This window comes from Lasiodiplodia theobromae, assembly GCF_012971845.1.
Source record: "Lasiodiplodia theobromae strain AM2As chromosome Unknown scaffold_30, whole genome shotgun sequence".
In the NCBI taxonomy this organism is placed as follows: domain Eukaryota; kingdom Fungi; phylum Ascomycota; class Dothideomycetes; order Botryosphaeriales; family Botryosphaeriaceae; genus Lasiodiplodia; species Lasiodiplodia theobromae.
The window spans coordinates 193,858-208,581 of NW_023336506.1; the positions used below are offsets into that span (position 1 = coordinate 193,858).

Sequence of the window (14,724 nt, forward strand, 5' to 3'; positions counted from 1 at the left end):
GTATCCGGTGAATGGTGTTAAGAAATGGGTCCTGCGTGACCATACGACTGAGGCTTCTGGGGCTAAAGCTTCTGCGTCCTAGCTTTGCCGTTTCTGTTATCCAACATTCTGAGAACTCGAGGGCTGAGAACACGCTTCTTGTAATCAGGAACCCCCGCCCACTGCTGTCGCTCCTCTTCCTCTTTCTCACGCCATGATCGAACTTCCGTGGAAAGCCAATTTGTGCAGTGGTCAGCAGTCTTGCCGACTGCCTCCATGGGGATGAGGTGACCAACGCCTGGGAGGGTAATTTCTGCAACACGGCCTTCTGGCGCACCGCCACTGCCACCAATTCCAACACCAGTAACTTTCATCTTGTCAGCGCGAAATTCAGGAGCCGAAAGGTCAGAAGTTTCGCCAAAGATGTAAAGGACCGACGGGCGCAAGAAAGGCAACATATGGAAGGTGATGACGGGCTCTGCGCGATAGAACGAAGAGTTAGGAACAACTGTCTCTGGACTGAAGTCAGGGTAGTAGTGTCTGTTGCGATTGTGGGCGCTGGCCTCTGGAAACTCAGGGTCGATCTGCGGATCGGCCAAGGAGTCAAAACTAGGCCGGAGGAAAGTGAAAACTTCCTGGTGCTTGGTGGTGGCAAGCGTCACTCCGGGGGTGGATGCTTTCTCGGCTCCTCCGGCCGTGGCTGAAACGGGAGTGGCAGGCTCTGGGGGAGTCGGGTAAATGGCAGTGGGCAGGTCCCGCAGGCCGTGTTTGACCCACAAGTCTAGGACACGGGGATCCCATGCCTGATAGAACTTATTCTTCCCGAAAGCTTCAGCAGCGGCCTCCCTGGATGGCCAGTAATCGCGACGGCGAGCCGAGGCGGCAGCAGGATCCTGATTGCCCTCTTTGGAGGGTCTTCGCTGAACGACGGGATCAAGCAGAATTAGGGTCTCCAGGAGACGGGGATGCAACAGAGACAGGTTGATGAGATTGTTGCCTCCCAGGCTATGGCCAACACCGACGATTGGGCGGATCATCTCATCGCGAAATGTGTTCACCATATGGAGCAGGTCTCGAGGATGGTCGAACCAGCTAGCTGCAAGGTGTTAGTGAAGAGCCAACAGCAGAGGCCTGGGTGCAGACAGACGGTCGTTGCCAAGTTTATGCTCGTTCAAGACGCCGCTGGCACCTTGGTGAGCGACATCGGCAATCCAGATACTGCGGATTGAAAAGCCGGCGGATCTGGAACGTTGGAGAATCTCCTCCCACAGCGGCTCATACAGCTCCTGCTCACCAGTTAGCTATGGCCGACTTGGCACAGACCGGACTGACCTTCGGAAAGCCGTTGGCGTGAGCGCCAATAATGGTGACATCGCCAGGCTTGGGATTTGGATTGTCGATTGGAATGTACTGCTTCACGGCGAGGTGGAGAAGATCCTCCTGGCTGTGCGCAGTCGACCGAGCATGGGAACGAATGTGCTGGCACGGAAGAACGTGCTCTTTTACATGAAAAGGAAAGTGGGGCATGTTGTAAAGGAAGTCTGAGACTTGGGAAGGTTGCTACTGCCGATCCAGGGAAGCAACCAGGGGTTTCCAAAGGCTATCTATCCAACGGTATAACAATGGTAAGTTTCGGCAAAGTTGCAAGACATTCAGCGCAGGAGCGTCATGACGGAGAGAGGGAAAGGTGATGGACGAGGTCAAAGCCGCTGCGGTCGCCGAGGGTCTGCTCCCTAAGCGAGCGGGCCGAGGTTATCAGCTGCAAGCTAAGCACGCCAGCCACTCAACCATCGCCCTCTCTGCAAAAGCAGTAGTTGTCAAAGCTTCTGCCAGGCGCCGAGCCAATCTATTGGCTGTAGAGCGTAAAGCATTGTGGTTTTTGGCGACCGCTGGTGCTCGGGGCTGAGCGAGCTGACGCGCTTGGGCTCGCACGGCGACGTCCCAGACGCGATATCATGCAACAAAATATGAAGCCGGCACGGGTAGGGCAAGGACCAGCTGATGGCGGTTCTGGAGTTGAGGGTGGAGTATAGATGGGGGGGGGCTTCACTGAACGCCGAGTCACGTGCGCGCGGGGCTAGCGCGTTCTTGCGGCGCGTCACCGCGTAGCGGCCGGCAGAGCACAACACCTCCGCTGGTCCCGCCCATTTTCTCCTCACTGCCTCGCTTCTCTCGCACGCGCCATGGCTGACGACACGGCCATGGACGTTGATCCACAGCAGGACGTTTTCGCGTCTGTCACCTTTACCGCCATTCCCACCGCAGACTTGCCGCTAGAGCGTGTCGACCAGGTGCGTCGCTCTACATCTCCATCCCCGCTACACTGCTCTGCTGACTCGCTCCGCAGCTTCAACGCATCCTGGAGGACAATGGTGCCATCTACCGTCCCTTGGACCCGACAACACAGCGCATTGACAGCATCACCGACTTTACCCACATCATCGCTACAACCTGCGACTTTCCCGACTACCTCCATGCTCTCGACCACTTTGTGCATGTTGTCAAGCCACAATGGATTGACGACAGCCTCCGCCGCGGCAAGCCTGTCAATCCGCGCTCCCACAGCCCAGATCCACGCCTGTTCATGTCCGATGTCATGGTAACATGCGCCTCAGACATTCCTGAGGGAGATGCCGAGGCCATCATAGGCGGCGTCCTGGCCATGGGCGGCCAGTACTCGAGCGCCATCACCAAAGTTACCACCCACCTTGTCGCCTTGACCCTGGATGATGACAAGTGTGCGCTCGTTCGTGCCAAGAACCTCAAATGCAAAATCGTCCTTCCGCACTGGTGTGTTTGCCGTTTGCCTTGCCTCTGCTACCACTAACGGAGAACAGGTTCGATGACTGCCTTAAATTGGGCAAGAAGATTGTCGAGACACCCTACCAACTACCGAACCCGCCGATCCTCTCACGCGACCATACCGTCCCTATTGTTCACTATCCCAGCGACGCCATAAAAGACGCCACCACTCCTACACCCCAGGCACTGCCAAGTCCGGTCAGCTTCTCATCGCCAAACGCCCCTCGGTCCTTGCGAGTCTTCTCGGGCAAGAGAATACTACTCTCACGTGATCTGAACGTTGGCTTGCGCATACGGAATACTATCGAGGAGCTCGTACGTGCTGGCGGTGGTACCGTTGTGGATCATATTGATCAGGCTGATACGTATGTTTGTCCGTATCGTGATGGTGATGACTACATAAACGCATCCCAAACTGGAAAGGATGTCGGCAACCTTTCCTGGCTCTACTATCTCATCACTCATGACCTTTGGACGTCTCCCATGCGGCGCCTCCTGCACTATCCGGTCCCACGCAATGGCATTCCGGGTTTCGAAAAATACAGAATCAGCATCTCAAATTACGTTGGAGAAGCCAGAGTTTACCTCGAAAACCTAACCAAAGCCTGCGGTGCTCAATTCACAAGAGCTTTCCGCCAGGACAACACCCACTTGGTCACCGCTCATTCGCAAAGCGAGAAGTGCACTGCCGCGCAAGAATGGAATATCCACCTGGTGAACCACATGTGGCTCGAGGAAAGCTACGCTAAATGTAAGGAGCAATCCTTAACCAACCCACGCTACACCCATTTCCCCGCCCGGACAAACCTTGGCGAGGTTGTGGGTCAGACTCAAATCGACCGAGATGCTGTTGAGAAATATTTCTTCAAGCCAGCGAATGCAGGAAAAGCCAAGAAGAGCGCACATGATGCCAAGGCGAAGCAAACGGACAAGTCAGACACGCTCACAACCAAGGATGCCATGGAGAGCAATGTAGGCGAGGGCTTGCAAGCCCAGACGACGCCTTCCATGAGAACAACTAAACGTGCAAAGAGTGACAACGCCAACATCGACACTCCTGGACGAGCCGGAGACGGGAAGGAGAACGAAACTCCGTCGACAGGCCGAGGCGCGAAGAGTAAGGCCTTGTCAAAACTTCACGACCTTGCCCCCGACATCGCCCAGTATGAGAAAGAAGTCAAAAGAAAGGGCGGCGTCATATATGGAGGCAGGAGGGTCAAAGATGATGCCGAGGCCAATAGTAGAACAAAGGAGACGCACACAGCGAAGAGGTCACTGGAGGATGAAGACGACGAAGACGAAGAAGATGAATCTGCCGAAAAGGGGCCCAAACGCAAGATCAAGAGAGCAAAGTCTCACGATTCTGGGGGCGCGCAGTTCTTGATGCTCTCTGGCGACAGCCGATGGGTGGAAAAACCAAAGAAGGAGACCGAAGATCGGGTAAGTCGACCAGCTATGCGAACTGTGTCCATACTTGAGACGATATGCTAACGCTCAGATGTAGAACAAACTTCGTGCGATAGGCATCCACGTCACTCAGGACCCCGAGGAAGTCACAATTCTTTGCGCACCAAAGATTGTCCGAACAAAGAAGTTTGTCGCAGCTCTGTCTAACGCCCCAGTCGTTGTCTCAACCAAGTTCTTAGACTTCTGTCTCAAAGAAAAAAGGGTCCCCGCCCCCGAGAAGTTCTTGCTCAGTGACGAGGAAGGCGAAAGGCGCCAGGGAATCAAACTGACTGATTCAATTGCCAGGGCCGAGCAAAATCGGCGGCATTTATTGGATGGATGGCAGATATTTGTGACGGAGAAAGTCAATGGCGGCTTTGAGACATTCAAGGACATAATCACCGCGAATGGAGGCAGCTGCTTGCTCTGGAAAGGTCGTGCTACAGGTATTCCAAAGCGCAGGAAGGTCAGGCTCGATGCCGAAGGGGACACGTCTATGAGATCGGAACCACTGTCGGACGATGAATTGGAGATGAATCGCACCAACGACAAGGGCGACACACTCTATCTCATCTCCAGCACTGAGCCAGACGACGTCAAGCTCTGGCCGAAGTTCCGCGACCTAGCAAGGAAAGCAGACATGAAGCCACGCATCGTCAAGCCTGACTGGATCCTTTTCGTCGCCATGGCACAGATGATCGACTTCGACGACCGATGGGAGCTCAATGATGATGATGCGTCAAACACAAAGGGCGCGAAGCGCTAAAAAGGCAGCTTGAACCAGCTGGACGTACCGTGCGTCTTGCTACAAGACTGTCTGTCCATGCTTGCATTAAACTTGACGTTGGTATTGTTACCAAAAACTTGTTCCTTTTTTTTTGGTTGCCTGGTTTGGCGGGGAGCACGGCCTGGAGTTTGGAGTGGATGGGATTTTGTTGAACCATTGTTTGACGGGTTTCAATGCGTCGGGAAACAAAGCATTGATATTTTAGCGAGTAGCATACCCAATTAGCACGGCTCGAAGCAGAGGCAGAGAGCACGGTTGGCAGGCGGCACCCTGAAACAACAAGGATGAGCGGAAGCGTCAAGGGGGGCAGCCCTCCCACTTTCCTGAAGCGGTAAGAATAATTTTACGACATGTATAAACGTTTATAAATAGCGTTGATCATCGTCTGTAGATACAATCGATGCTGCCACGTGCGGAGCTTGTGCATATGCGATGAGGCTGACCTCTCGCTTGCGGTGGCACGCATCGGGAAGCTTTAGGCTTGCGCCGTCGGATAGGAGATACATTTAAAAACTGATCCGTTGCTGGTGACGCGTCCCCGTCTTCCTGCCCTTGCACCTCCAACCATTAACCCAAGTATTTGCCCGCTTAACACCATGCCCACGACACTGGACGAAATTCATGCGGGAAAGAGGAAAAAACGGAAGAATTTGGAGAGGAAAAAAAAAAAAGGGAAACACGGTTTCAATCGTCTCTCGTGTCGGATAAAAAAAATCATGAAGTGGGGTGCCTCTCATCCACAAGGGTCGAGCCGCCGCGACTCGCCTTGTCGGCGTTGTCGGCGGTGCTGCTGACGCCGCTCGGTCTGCTCGGCGTCGGCTCCGGCACCGCGTTTGGGCCTGGGCCGGGACCGTGTCCGGACTCTCCGAGGTCGCTGGGCGGCTGGGCGGGCTGCTGCTGGTCGGCGGGTGTCTTTTCGTTGTTGTTGGCGGCGGGAGGTTGCTGGCGCCTGTCGACGCGGATGCGCCAACGATGGAGGAGGAGGAGGCCGCAGACGGCGACGGCGGTCAGGACGATGGCCAGGATGGCCCACGGGCTGAAGCTCATGGCAGAGGGCGGAGGTGGGGTTGCTGGGTGGGCGATGGGACAGAGGAAGCGAAGGGCGAAAGATCAGTTGAGGATGTCAGGAGGCAGTAGTAGCAATGGTCCAAGACATCATGTTCCCTACTGGGCGGAAAGATCACCACGTGAGCGACATGCGACAACTCTTTTGGGATTTCGTATGTTTTTTTGATGGGCCGATGATGATATGGGTGGCCGAAAGAGTGGCGCGCGATGACGTGGAAGGAAAAGAAGGGTCCGGGAGGATTGGCACTCACGTTCACCGAATCCACATCACGGCGGCAGGGCGGGCGAGGTGACTGCCAGCTGGGCGCGGCTCGCGGCCGCCCACGGACACGGTATTTAAGGCAATGGTCAGGGGCCCGGCGCTGAGGGTCGCCGCTCCACAGAGCACGGGGACTCCACCGTCCGGCGAAAAGGCAGACTGAAGAGAGGCTGGCCTCCCCACAAAGGCTGGTCTAAGCGAGCCGCCGCGCGTGTTGTGAGCGCCTCATCACAGCCTCGAATGCGGCCGCGCCTCGTGGATGTCCAAGCTCGAGCGCCTGCTCTCGTCGCCCTTGAGGTCGCCCGCCGCGTCGAAGGTGCTGCCGCTCAGATGGGTTTTCTTTGCATCGCCCAGCTCCCAGCTGCCGACCCTCTCCCGAGCCAGGCCCGACTGAGGCTGCTCCTGCTCTGTGACCGACACGCCCAAGGGAGCGCCCTTGCGGGCAAAGCTGACGTCTGCGTCGCTGGCCAATTTTGCGTTGCCTTTGAACCCACCGAGCGATGATTTCCGCCGCCTTCCGGCGCCCATCACCGGGTTGGCGCGGTGCAAGCGCAAACCGCCCAGCAGCATGAGCGCTGCCACCGCGAGAAGCCCGACCCCCAGTGTGGCGCCTGCGCCGACGACGCCCGCCACTGCTGGCGGCATGCTCGAGCCTCTGCTGCCAGACGCCACGCCCGCCGTGCTCCCGACCAGAGCGGGGCAGAAGATGGCTGCTGCGCCGCACGCTGCGCACCATTCACCCACGTCGTCGAGCATGATGTTGCGCATGCTTGTCTCGAAGTCCGACCAGCGCATTGCTGTCTCCGACGGCCCGTGGCCAAACATGGGATACGCAATCAGCTCCGACGAGTTGGACGTGCCGTTGCGGAAATAGAAGCGCACCCAAAGATCCGACGGTGCTGGGTAGCTCGCCGCCGAGTTACCGTAGCTGAAGAGCTCGAGGGCTATGCTGCTGGCGAAGTCGGGGATCCCGTAGTCGCTTGTTTGCTGCAGCGCCAGAGAAAAGAACGAGAGCATCGGCTGGAACTCGCCGAACAGCAGCGACAATTTCGCATTCGCGCCCTCGGTCGCAATGTTGACGGCGAGCTGGCCGACCATCTTCCTGGCCAGCATCTTCCCCGCTATCGCTCGAATCCATTGCGCCGAGCTGGGCATGCTGTTGAACGCCCATTGTTGCCTGCATCGCTTGTCAATTGCTTCCTCAGCGCATCGCGAGGCTGCCGACAACTCACTGATCCGCCAGGAATCGAAGCTCGTCAAATGCGCCGCGCAGTGTGATGTTGTTGGACAGTATGGCCCGGGTGCTCACGTCATGCACGTATTGGTAGTTGAGATAGTCATAGATGGTGTACGCGTTGACGTAGCTGTATGACGCTGCTGGCAGCACGCCGCCCAAAGTTGCAGCTCCCACTTCTTGGTAGAACGAGCTCGTCCTCGCCTGCGTTTCGTTGAACTCAGCCGTGTCGAAGTAGCTGGTACGGTCAACCGCGTAATTGAGGCATGCTGCGGGGCTCATGGTCAGGTTCAAAGCTGACTGCGCTGCGGTACCTGGGCGGAAGCTTACTCTCCTGGCCGGCAAGGTAGACGCTGGTCGGGTCAAGGGATGACACTGTCCTGATACGCGGGTATTGGTAACCATTTAAAGGCGCCTCTAGATAAGTCCCGTTTGCCAGAACAGCGGTTGCCGCAAGCGCAGGCGCAGCCGTATCGTTCAGCGTGTAAGGCGGATACAGGCCCTGCAGGAAAGCCTGGGCAGTTGCGGCCGTGTAGGCATCGTCGGTGGCAAGCACGTATAACTGATCGTTCATCAACCCGTACTCGGAGATGTTACTGATGGCTTCTGGCCCACGAAGGTCGACGCTGTTGGCTTGCGGCGCGATGTAGCGCTGACGGAAGACGGTTCCTTGGCTGTGCGCTTGTCTAGCTCCCAGAGGCGTGAGCTCGGCGGACCCAAGCAAGGGTGTGCGCTCTCCGGTGCGAGTGAAGATTACGGCGGCGTGGACGGCAGCGCTCACGGCCAGAGGCGCCGAAGCGAGCAAAGCGATCAGGAAGCAGACAGCCATGGCGAGGGCAATCGGGCAGCCTGAGGGCTGGGTGCGAGACGAGGGCAGCGGGCGCATATATCATCACAGGGCTGAGAGCCAGCCGCCTTATCGCATCATAAGCCTGCAAGGCTTGGGTCGAAGCGGGGTTGGCTGCGGAACCCATGGCAACACGGCATGGCGACTGGCTTCGATTCCGTGTTCGGCAAGCCGCAGCAGAAGCGAAGATGATGTTTGCACAGGCTGATGTCGCGAGGGTGTGGGGGTGGACGACGAGGAACCAGAGGTCGACCGCCGATCGCCCGTCCGTCCTCCCGCGCTAGCCCATCCTGCCGCTCCGGGAACCCCACTACAGCTGCCCGCCAAGCCCATCCTGTATTGTCTGACAGCACGCCAGGGGGCCGACTATTGCTCTCACTAGCCCTGTCGCCCTCGCCGCTATGTGCGCCGGCCTGACAGTCTTGTTGATTCATGTAAGGGGCTGCCTCGACCGTGTCGTTGCCTGCATGTGTGCGCGTTGCTGCCTGACGGCCCAAAAAGAAATATTTTTGATATTGTCATCTTCGTGCGAAGAATCAGTACTGGTATTCATTATTCGAAGAGAGAAACCCCAAAAGAGACCCGTGCTCATGATCTGATCATACAGCCTTGCAAAACACCAATTCTATCTATCCTCGGCTTCCGCACGGCCATTGCGCGCATAAGAACCACTTGAACTTCCGCCTGGACCCCCTTACACGGAGACCTCGACACGGCCCTCGTTGCCGGGAGCGCCCTTGGCGACCGAGGGGAGGAGGTAGGTGATGTCGTCCCACGGGTGCCTGTACAGGCCCGTCCTGAGGCGCTTCTGGTCCAGGAAGTGGGCAATAAGACCGATGCTGCGGCCGAGCACGAACAGACCGTTGAGGACACCCATCTTCAGGTAGTCCTCGGCCTCCTCCTGCGTGAAAGATCCACCGTTGCGGACAAGGTCGACGAAGCAAACAGCAATGCAGCCGTCGACGTTGAGGATGAGGTTGTCCTTCTTCGACGTCGTCACCGTCTCGACCGCAAGCGCGTAGTCGAGCAGCTTGTGGCTCGGGAAGTTCTTCAGCACGTACTCCTTGACAAGCTCGACACGGAGATCGGGGTTGTTGCGCGACTTGATCCTGTGGCCAATACCGGGAATGAGCTTGTTCTCCTTCCTCATCGTGTCGACGAAGTCACGCGGGCTAAGGCCCTTGTCGTACGCCTTGGTGAACTCCTCGGCTGCGCCGTCAAGAGCACCACCGAAACGAGAGCCGATCGTCAACAGACCGCTGACCAGCGCGCTGATCAGGTCCTTGCCGGCTCTGGTGGTGATGATGGTGTTCATGGCACCAGACACGGCGGGACCGTGGTCGGCAGTGAGCATGAGAACCATCTCAAGGAACTTGCTGGCGTACTGGGGCAGGCGGCGGCGGAACCAAAGCAGCGACATGACACCGCCAATACCGATGTCCTCCTTGAAGACGTCGGAAATGGGCATGCCGGCGTACAGCAGCTCCTGGCCACGGTCGTCGGAGATGGTGGAGATGAAGGCAGCCGGCTTACGAATGAGGCCAAGCTCCTGGGCCCACGAGTAGTCGATGGGGATCTTGGGGACGGCAGGCTCGGGCTTGGGCACAATGATGCCGTCGGCAACCTGCTTCTGGTAGACCTCAGCCAGAACCTTGGGCAGGTCCTCGAAGGTCTCGGGCACGTGGATGCCGGCCTCCTTCATGGCCTGGTTCTTGGCAGCGGCAGTCTCGAGCTGCGAGTTGGCGAAGGAACCAGCGTGGCCGAACTGAACCTCGGTGGTGAGCATGCCAGCAACGGTACCAATGGCCCAGGCAACAATGGGCTTGGTAAGGACGCCGCTCTTGACAGCCTCGATGACGCGGTACTCCTCAACACCACCCACCTCACCGAGCAGGACCAGGATCTTGCACTCCGGGTCGGCCTGGTACCTCAACAGGTGGTCGATGAAAGTGGTACCGGGATACCTGTCACCACCAATGGCAACACCCTCGTACACACCGTTGGTGTTCTGCGAGATGATGTTGTTGAGCTCGTTGGACATACCGCCAGACTTGGAGACGTAGGCGACGGAGCCGGGGCGGTAGAGCTTGGAAGCAACAATGTTGTCCATCATACCGCCAGTGTTGCCAATCTTGAAGGCACCGGGCTTGATGCCACCGACGGTAGCAGGGCCAATGATGGTGACACCCTTCTTCTTGGCAACGTGCAGGATCTCGCGGGCGCGCTGTGGGCGTGTGAGCAGTTGGTTCGAAGCGGAGCGGCGGGTGGACTTACACGCTCGGGGACACCCTCAGCAATGATGGCAATGGACTTGATCTGGGGGTACTCCATAAGCTCCATGGTGGACGAGTAGACACTGCGCGACGAGGCAAAGTTGACAACGGTGTCGACGTCGCTGTGCTTGGCCATGGCCTTCTCGACGGACTGGTAGACGGGCAGCAGGGTCTCGCTGGTGCCCCAGTACATCTTGCTGACGAACTGGCCGCCGAAGGTGTAGATGATGCCGGCCACCGAGGGCTGCTTGCGCTTGCAGATGTAGTCGAAGTCAAGCATGCCCTGGACAGCCTTGGGCTGCATGCCGTAGACGAAGCATCGCGTCTTGTTGTGGAAGAGAGTGTGCTGGGCGGGCGGGCTCAGCGGCCTGCTGGGGGCCTGGAAGCGGCGGATGTTGTCATTTGCGGAGAGCGTCTCGCCGTTGGAGGCGCCGTTGACAGCAGCGGGCATGGTGGGCAAAGGACAGGCTGCGCAGGTGGAATGGATGGATCTGGAGCTGGGCGCGGGTCAGTGAGCGGAATTTGAGGTGCTGGGCTACGCGGGGCTGCCGCGCTGCTCGGGCTCGGCGCGAAGTGGGCTGGAGCTGCGCTGTTTTTGCAGGAGCGAGAAAAAGTCCCGTCCGAAGTCGCAGCGGCGAGGAGAGGCGGGCGGGCGAGCTGGAGCAGCGTGCGGGCATTGGGCGACCGCACGGCAGCTCCAGCCGGGCGGAGCGGTGGGCTGAGAATTGTGTGCGCAGAGCTTTTGGAGCTCGCGTGCTGCTACTCACCTGTGGTCTTGTTGTCCGCCGGACGCAACGCTCTGGTGGAGGAGAAAGCGAGGAGGGAGAAGCGGAGAAGTCGGGGGGAAAAGAAGAGCAGGCGAGGAGCGAGAATTGAGCTGGGTATGCTGAGGCGGCTGGCGTCCTGTTGAAAGCGTTCAACGACGGGTGCGCAGGGGGTCTCTGCGGTTGGTTGGGGTGCAGCGTCGGCGGATCCGTCGTGCCTGGTCAGAGCGCCGCGTCCGAAATGCCGGCGGTTCCCCCGCTCACCGACCTCCGGGCTCAGCTGGCAGCGTGCGGCTTGCCGTGCAGCGGAGCTCCGTTGGCAGCGCCTGAGTGACGCGATGACTTCGCCGGCGCCGGAAATAGCAGCAGCTGACGGCGTTGAGGGTGAGGGTGCGGGCGTGTGGTGTTCTGGGGGTCCGCTAGTGCCAGGCCCGAGAACAAGGGTCGGCGTTGGCGCGCTGTGGGTGGAGATCAGCGAAACGAATTCGCTGAATCCCAACGACTGTCGAGCCCGCCCTGCGTGCTGTCCGCCGCTGCGCTGCCGCCAGGGAACAATTTCGTGCCCAGCTTCCCGCGTCGTCTCCTCCACAAGCTGCTCCTTTTCTTCTGCACTCCAGCTCCTGTCCACCTCCAGAGTCGGGCTCTCGTCATCCTCTTGTTGTCAGCAGCAGGTAAGCACCGCTCAGGTCCAGCTGCAGCTCGTCCTGCCCCGCTGCAAAGCCCTGCGTGTGCCGGCGCCGGCCCGCCTCAGCCCGTCCTCGCGCTTTCCGAAGTGCATCGGACTTGCTGGACGAGCCTCAAATCGCCGTCGCTCCTAAGCCGCCCCTGCCCCGCTGCTCTTCCTCTGCAACTCCCTCTTTTGCGCCGCCCTCCAGCTGACTCTGCTGCTCCCCCCAGATCCATTGAGCTTTCCACCTCTTCACAATGTCCGCCAAGTCCATCCTCGAGGCCGACGGCAAGGCCATCCTCAACTACCACCTCACCCGGGCTCCCGTCATCAAGCCCACGCCGCTGCCTGCCTCTGCCACCCACAACCCGCCGCCCAGGCTTGCGTCGCTGCACTTCCCCGAGGACAAGGCGGTCAAGGACGTTTTGGACCAGGCCGAGGTCACGTACCCGTGGCTGCTGCAGGAGGGCGCCAAGTTCGTCGCGAAGCCCGACCAGCTGATCAAGAGGCGAGGCAAGAGCGGCCTGCTGGCCCTGAACAAGTCCTGGTCCGAGGCCCGCCAGTGGGTTGAGGAGCGCGCCGGCAAGCCCCAGAAGGTCGAGCACGTCGAGGGCATCCTAAGGCAGTTCCTGGTCGAGCCCTTCGTTCCTCACCCCCAGGACACCGAGTACTACATCAACATCAACTCGGCTCGTGAGGTAAGTCGCCATTGTTTCCAGTTTCAGTCGTAATCGAGATGATTGGTCGTGTTGGGATGGTCGAGTGGGAGACACGTGCGGTTGGCTGGGGCCGTTTCCCTTTTTCACTGTTCGGACAATCCGGACGAAGGGAAATGACCCAGCGCAGAGCCGCGGGCCCACACCCAGCATCAAACCACCCACTGCAACTGACCTCCCTTTGGTCCGCACTGCATCTCTTATCACCTCTAGCTGCTTGTTTCACATCATCCCCATGTCGCACATCCCGTAGTGCCCGCTGCATGCACGCGGGTGCTCCCGTCCCCGCCGCACCTTACCCTTACTGACGCCGATCCCCTTTAGGGCGACTGGATCCTCTTCACCCACGAGGGTGGTGTCGATGTCGGTGATGTCGACGCGAAGGCCGAGAAGCTGCTCATCCCCGTGGACCTCAGCGAGTACCCCTCCAACGAGGAGATTGCTGCCACTCTCCTGAAGAAGGTCCCCCAGGGTGTCCACAACGTCCTTGTTGACTTCATCTCCCGCCTCTACGCCGTCTACGTCGACTGCCAGTTCACCTACCTCGAGATCAACCCTCTCGTCGTCATCCCCAACGCTGATGCAACTTCGGCTGAGGTCCACTTCCTCGACCTGGCTGCCAAGCTCGACCAGACTGCTGAGTTCGAGTGCGGTGTCAAGTGGGCCATTGCCCGCAGCGCCACGGCCCTTGGCCTGCCTACCCTCACCACCAAGGACAACAAGGTCACCATCGATGCTGGCCCGCCAATGGAGTTCCCCGCTCCTTTCGGCCGCGAGATGAGCAAGGAGGAGGCTTTCATCTCTGAGATGGATGCCAAGACTGGTGCTTCCCTCAAGCTCACCATCCTCAACTCCTCTGGCCGCGTCTGGACCCTTGTTGCCGGTGGTGGTGCTTCGGTCGTCTACGCTGATGCCATTGCGTCGGCCGGCTTCGCCAGCGAGCTTGCCAACTACGGCGAGTACTCTGGTGCCCCCACCGAGACCCAGACCTTCCAGTACGCTCGCACTGTTCTCGACCTCATGCTCCGTGCGCCTACGCACCCTGAGGGCAAGGTCCTCTTCATTGGCGGTGGTATTGCCAACTTCACCAACGTAAGTAGCGCCCCTTGCCGCTATTGTGACAGCTTGAGTAACGTGTCATAGGTCGCTTCTACCTTCAAGGGTGTTATCCGCGCTCTGCGCGAGGTCGCTCCCGTGCTCAACGAGCACAAGGTCCAGATCTGGGTCCGCCGCGCCGGCCCCAACTACCAGGAGGGTCTCAAGAACATCAAGGCTGTCGGCACCGAGCTTGGTCTCGACATGCACGTCTATGGCCCTGAGATGCACGTCTCCGGTATCGTGCCTCTTGCCCTCAATGGCAAGAAGAGCGACGTTCCCGAGTTCAGCGGTTAAGTGTAAAATATACCAGTGGTGGGTCTTTCGAAGTGGATTGTTGTTTCTCTTTTGTTTTAACTTAACGAGCCTACGGGATGCTGAGGTGACGGCACGGGATCGGTTGTATGCATGGCCTCATATGCATCGAGGCGTCATGTTTTAGGATTCATGAGTAGTAGCCAGAGTTGCTTCACTGCCATGAGGTTATAATAGGTCTTCGCCGGCGCTAAAGAACGATAGACAAATGCATGTTTTGGATCAAACACATCTCCTTTGCACTGTGCCAGTCTGATCATGTGTTTGATTATTAACAGCTTCAATAAGCTCTTGGAGTAAAATCGTAGTATGCAAAGCCCTACACGCTTAGAGGCGCTCTGCTGAGAAAATCGCCGTAAATGACTTCTAGGAGGCAGCTAGCCACCAAAAAAAAAAAAAAATAGCCCCCGATGTTAGTGAGTCCAAAAGTATGCGATTGACGGCGAATATATATAAATTCACTGGATGCTCA

The 14,724-nt window shown here is 58.3% G+C and overlaps 6 protein-coding genes across 6 annotated transcripts; 2 read left to right on the forward strand and 4 right to left on the reverse strand.

Annotated features, from left to right (window-relative positions):
• Positions 1 to 62: 62 nt before the first annotated feature.
• Positions 63 to 1,506, reverse strand: LTHEOB_9111 (Toxin biosynthesis protein; the record flags this gene model as incomplete). Its single annotated transcript, XM_035518664.1, has 3 exons — positions 63 to 1,075; positions 1,127 to 1,265; positions 1,312 to 1,506. The coding sequence occupies 3 exons, from the start codon at positions 1,504 to 1,506 to the stop codon at positions 63 to 65; spliced, it is 1,347 nt and encodes a 448-aa protein (XP_035369141.1).
• A 656-nt stretch (positions 1,507 to 2,162) lies between these two features.
• LTHEOB_9112 (BRCT domain-containing protein) lies at positions 2,163 to 4,993 on the forward strand (the record flags this gene model as incomplete). The annotated part of the gene is made up of 4 exons (XM_035518665.1): positions 2,163 to 2,270; positions 2,327 to 2,769; positions 2,817 to 4,221; positions 4,286 to 4,993. 4 exons carry the CDS (start codon positions 2,163 to 2,165, stop codon positions 4,991 to 4,993), a joined length of 2,664 nt encoding a protein of 887 aa, XP_035369142.1.
• A 735-nt stretch (positions 4,994 to 5,728) lies between these two features.
• On the reverse strand, positions 5,729 to 6,061 carry LTHEOB_9113 (uncharacterized protein; the record flags this gene model as incomplete). Its single annotated transcript, XM_035518666.1, has 1 exon — positions 5,729 to 6,061. The coding sequence occupies one exon, from the start codon at positions 6,059 to 6,061 to the stop codon at positions 5,729 to 5,731; it is 333 nt and encodes a 110-aa protein (XP_035369143.1).
• Positions 6,062 to 6,569: 508 nt separating this feature from the next.
• LTHEOB_9114 (Histidine acid protein) lies at positions 6,570 to 8,404 on the reverse strand (the record flags this gene model as incomplete). The annotated part of the gene is made up of 3 exons (XM_035518667.1): positions 6,570 to 7,518; positions 7,574 to 7,844; positions 7,906 to 8,404. The coding sequence occupies 3 exons, from the start codon at positions 8,402 to 8,404 to the stop codon at positions 6,570 to 6,572; spliced, it is 1,719 nt and encodes a 572-aa protein (XP_035369144.1).
• A 712-nt stretch (positions 8,405 to 9,116) lies between these two features.
• Positions 9,117 to 11,146, reverse strand: LTHEOB_9115 (ATP-citrate synthase subunit 1; the record flags this gene model as incomplete). The annotated part of the gene is made up of 2 exons (XM_035518668.1): positions 9,117 to 10,646; positions 10,697 to 11,146. The coding sequence occupies 2 exons, from the start codon at positions 11,144 to 11,146 to the stop codon at positions 9,117 to 9,119; spliced, it is 1,980 nt and encodes a 659-aa protein (XP_035369145.1).
• A 1,237-nt stretch (positions 11,147 to 12,383) lies between these two features.
• On the forward strand, positions 12,384 to 14,234 carry LTHEOB_9116 (ATP citrate lyase; the record flags this gene model as incomplete). The annotated part of the gene is made up of 3 exons (XM_035518669.1): positions 12,384 to 12,824; positions 13,167 to 13,934; positions 13,986 to 14,234. 3 exons carry the CDS (start codon positions 12,384 to 12,386, stop codon positions 14,232 to 14,234), a joined length of 1,458 nt encoding a protein of 485 aa, XP_035369146.1.
• Positions 14,235 to 14,724: the final 490 nt, after the last annotated feature.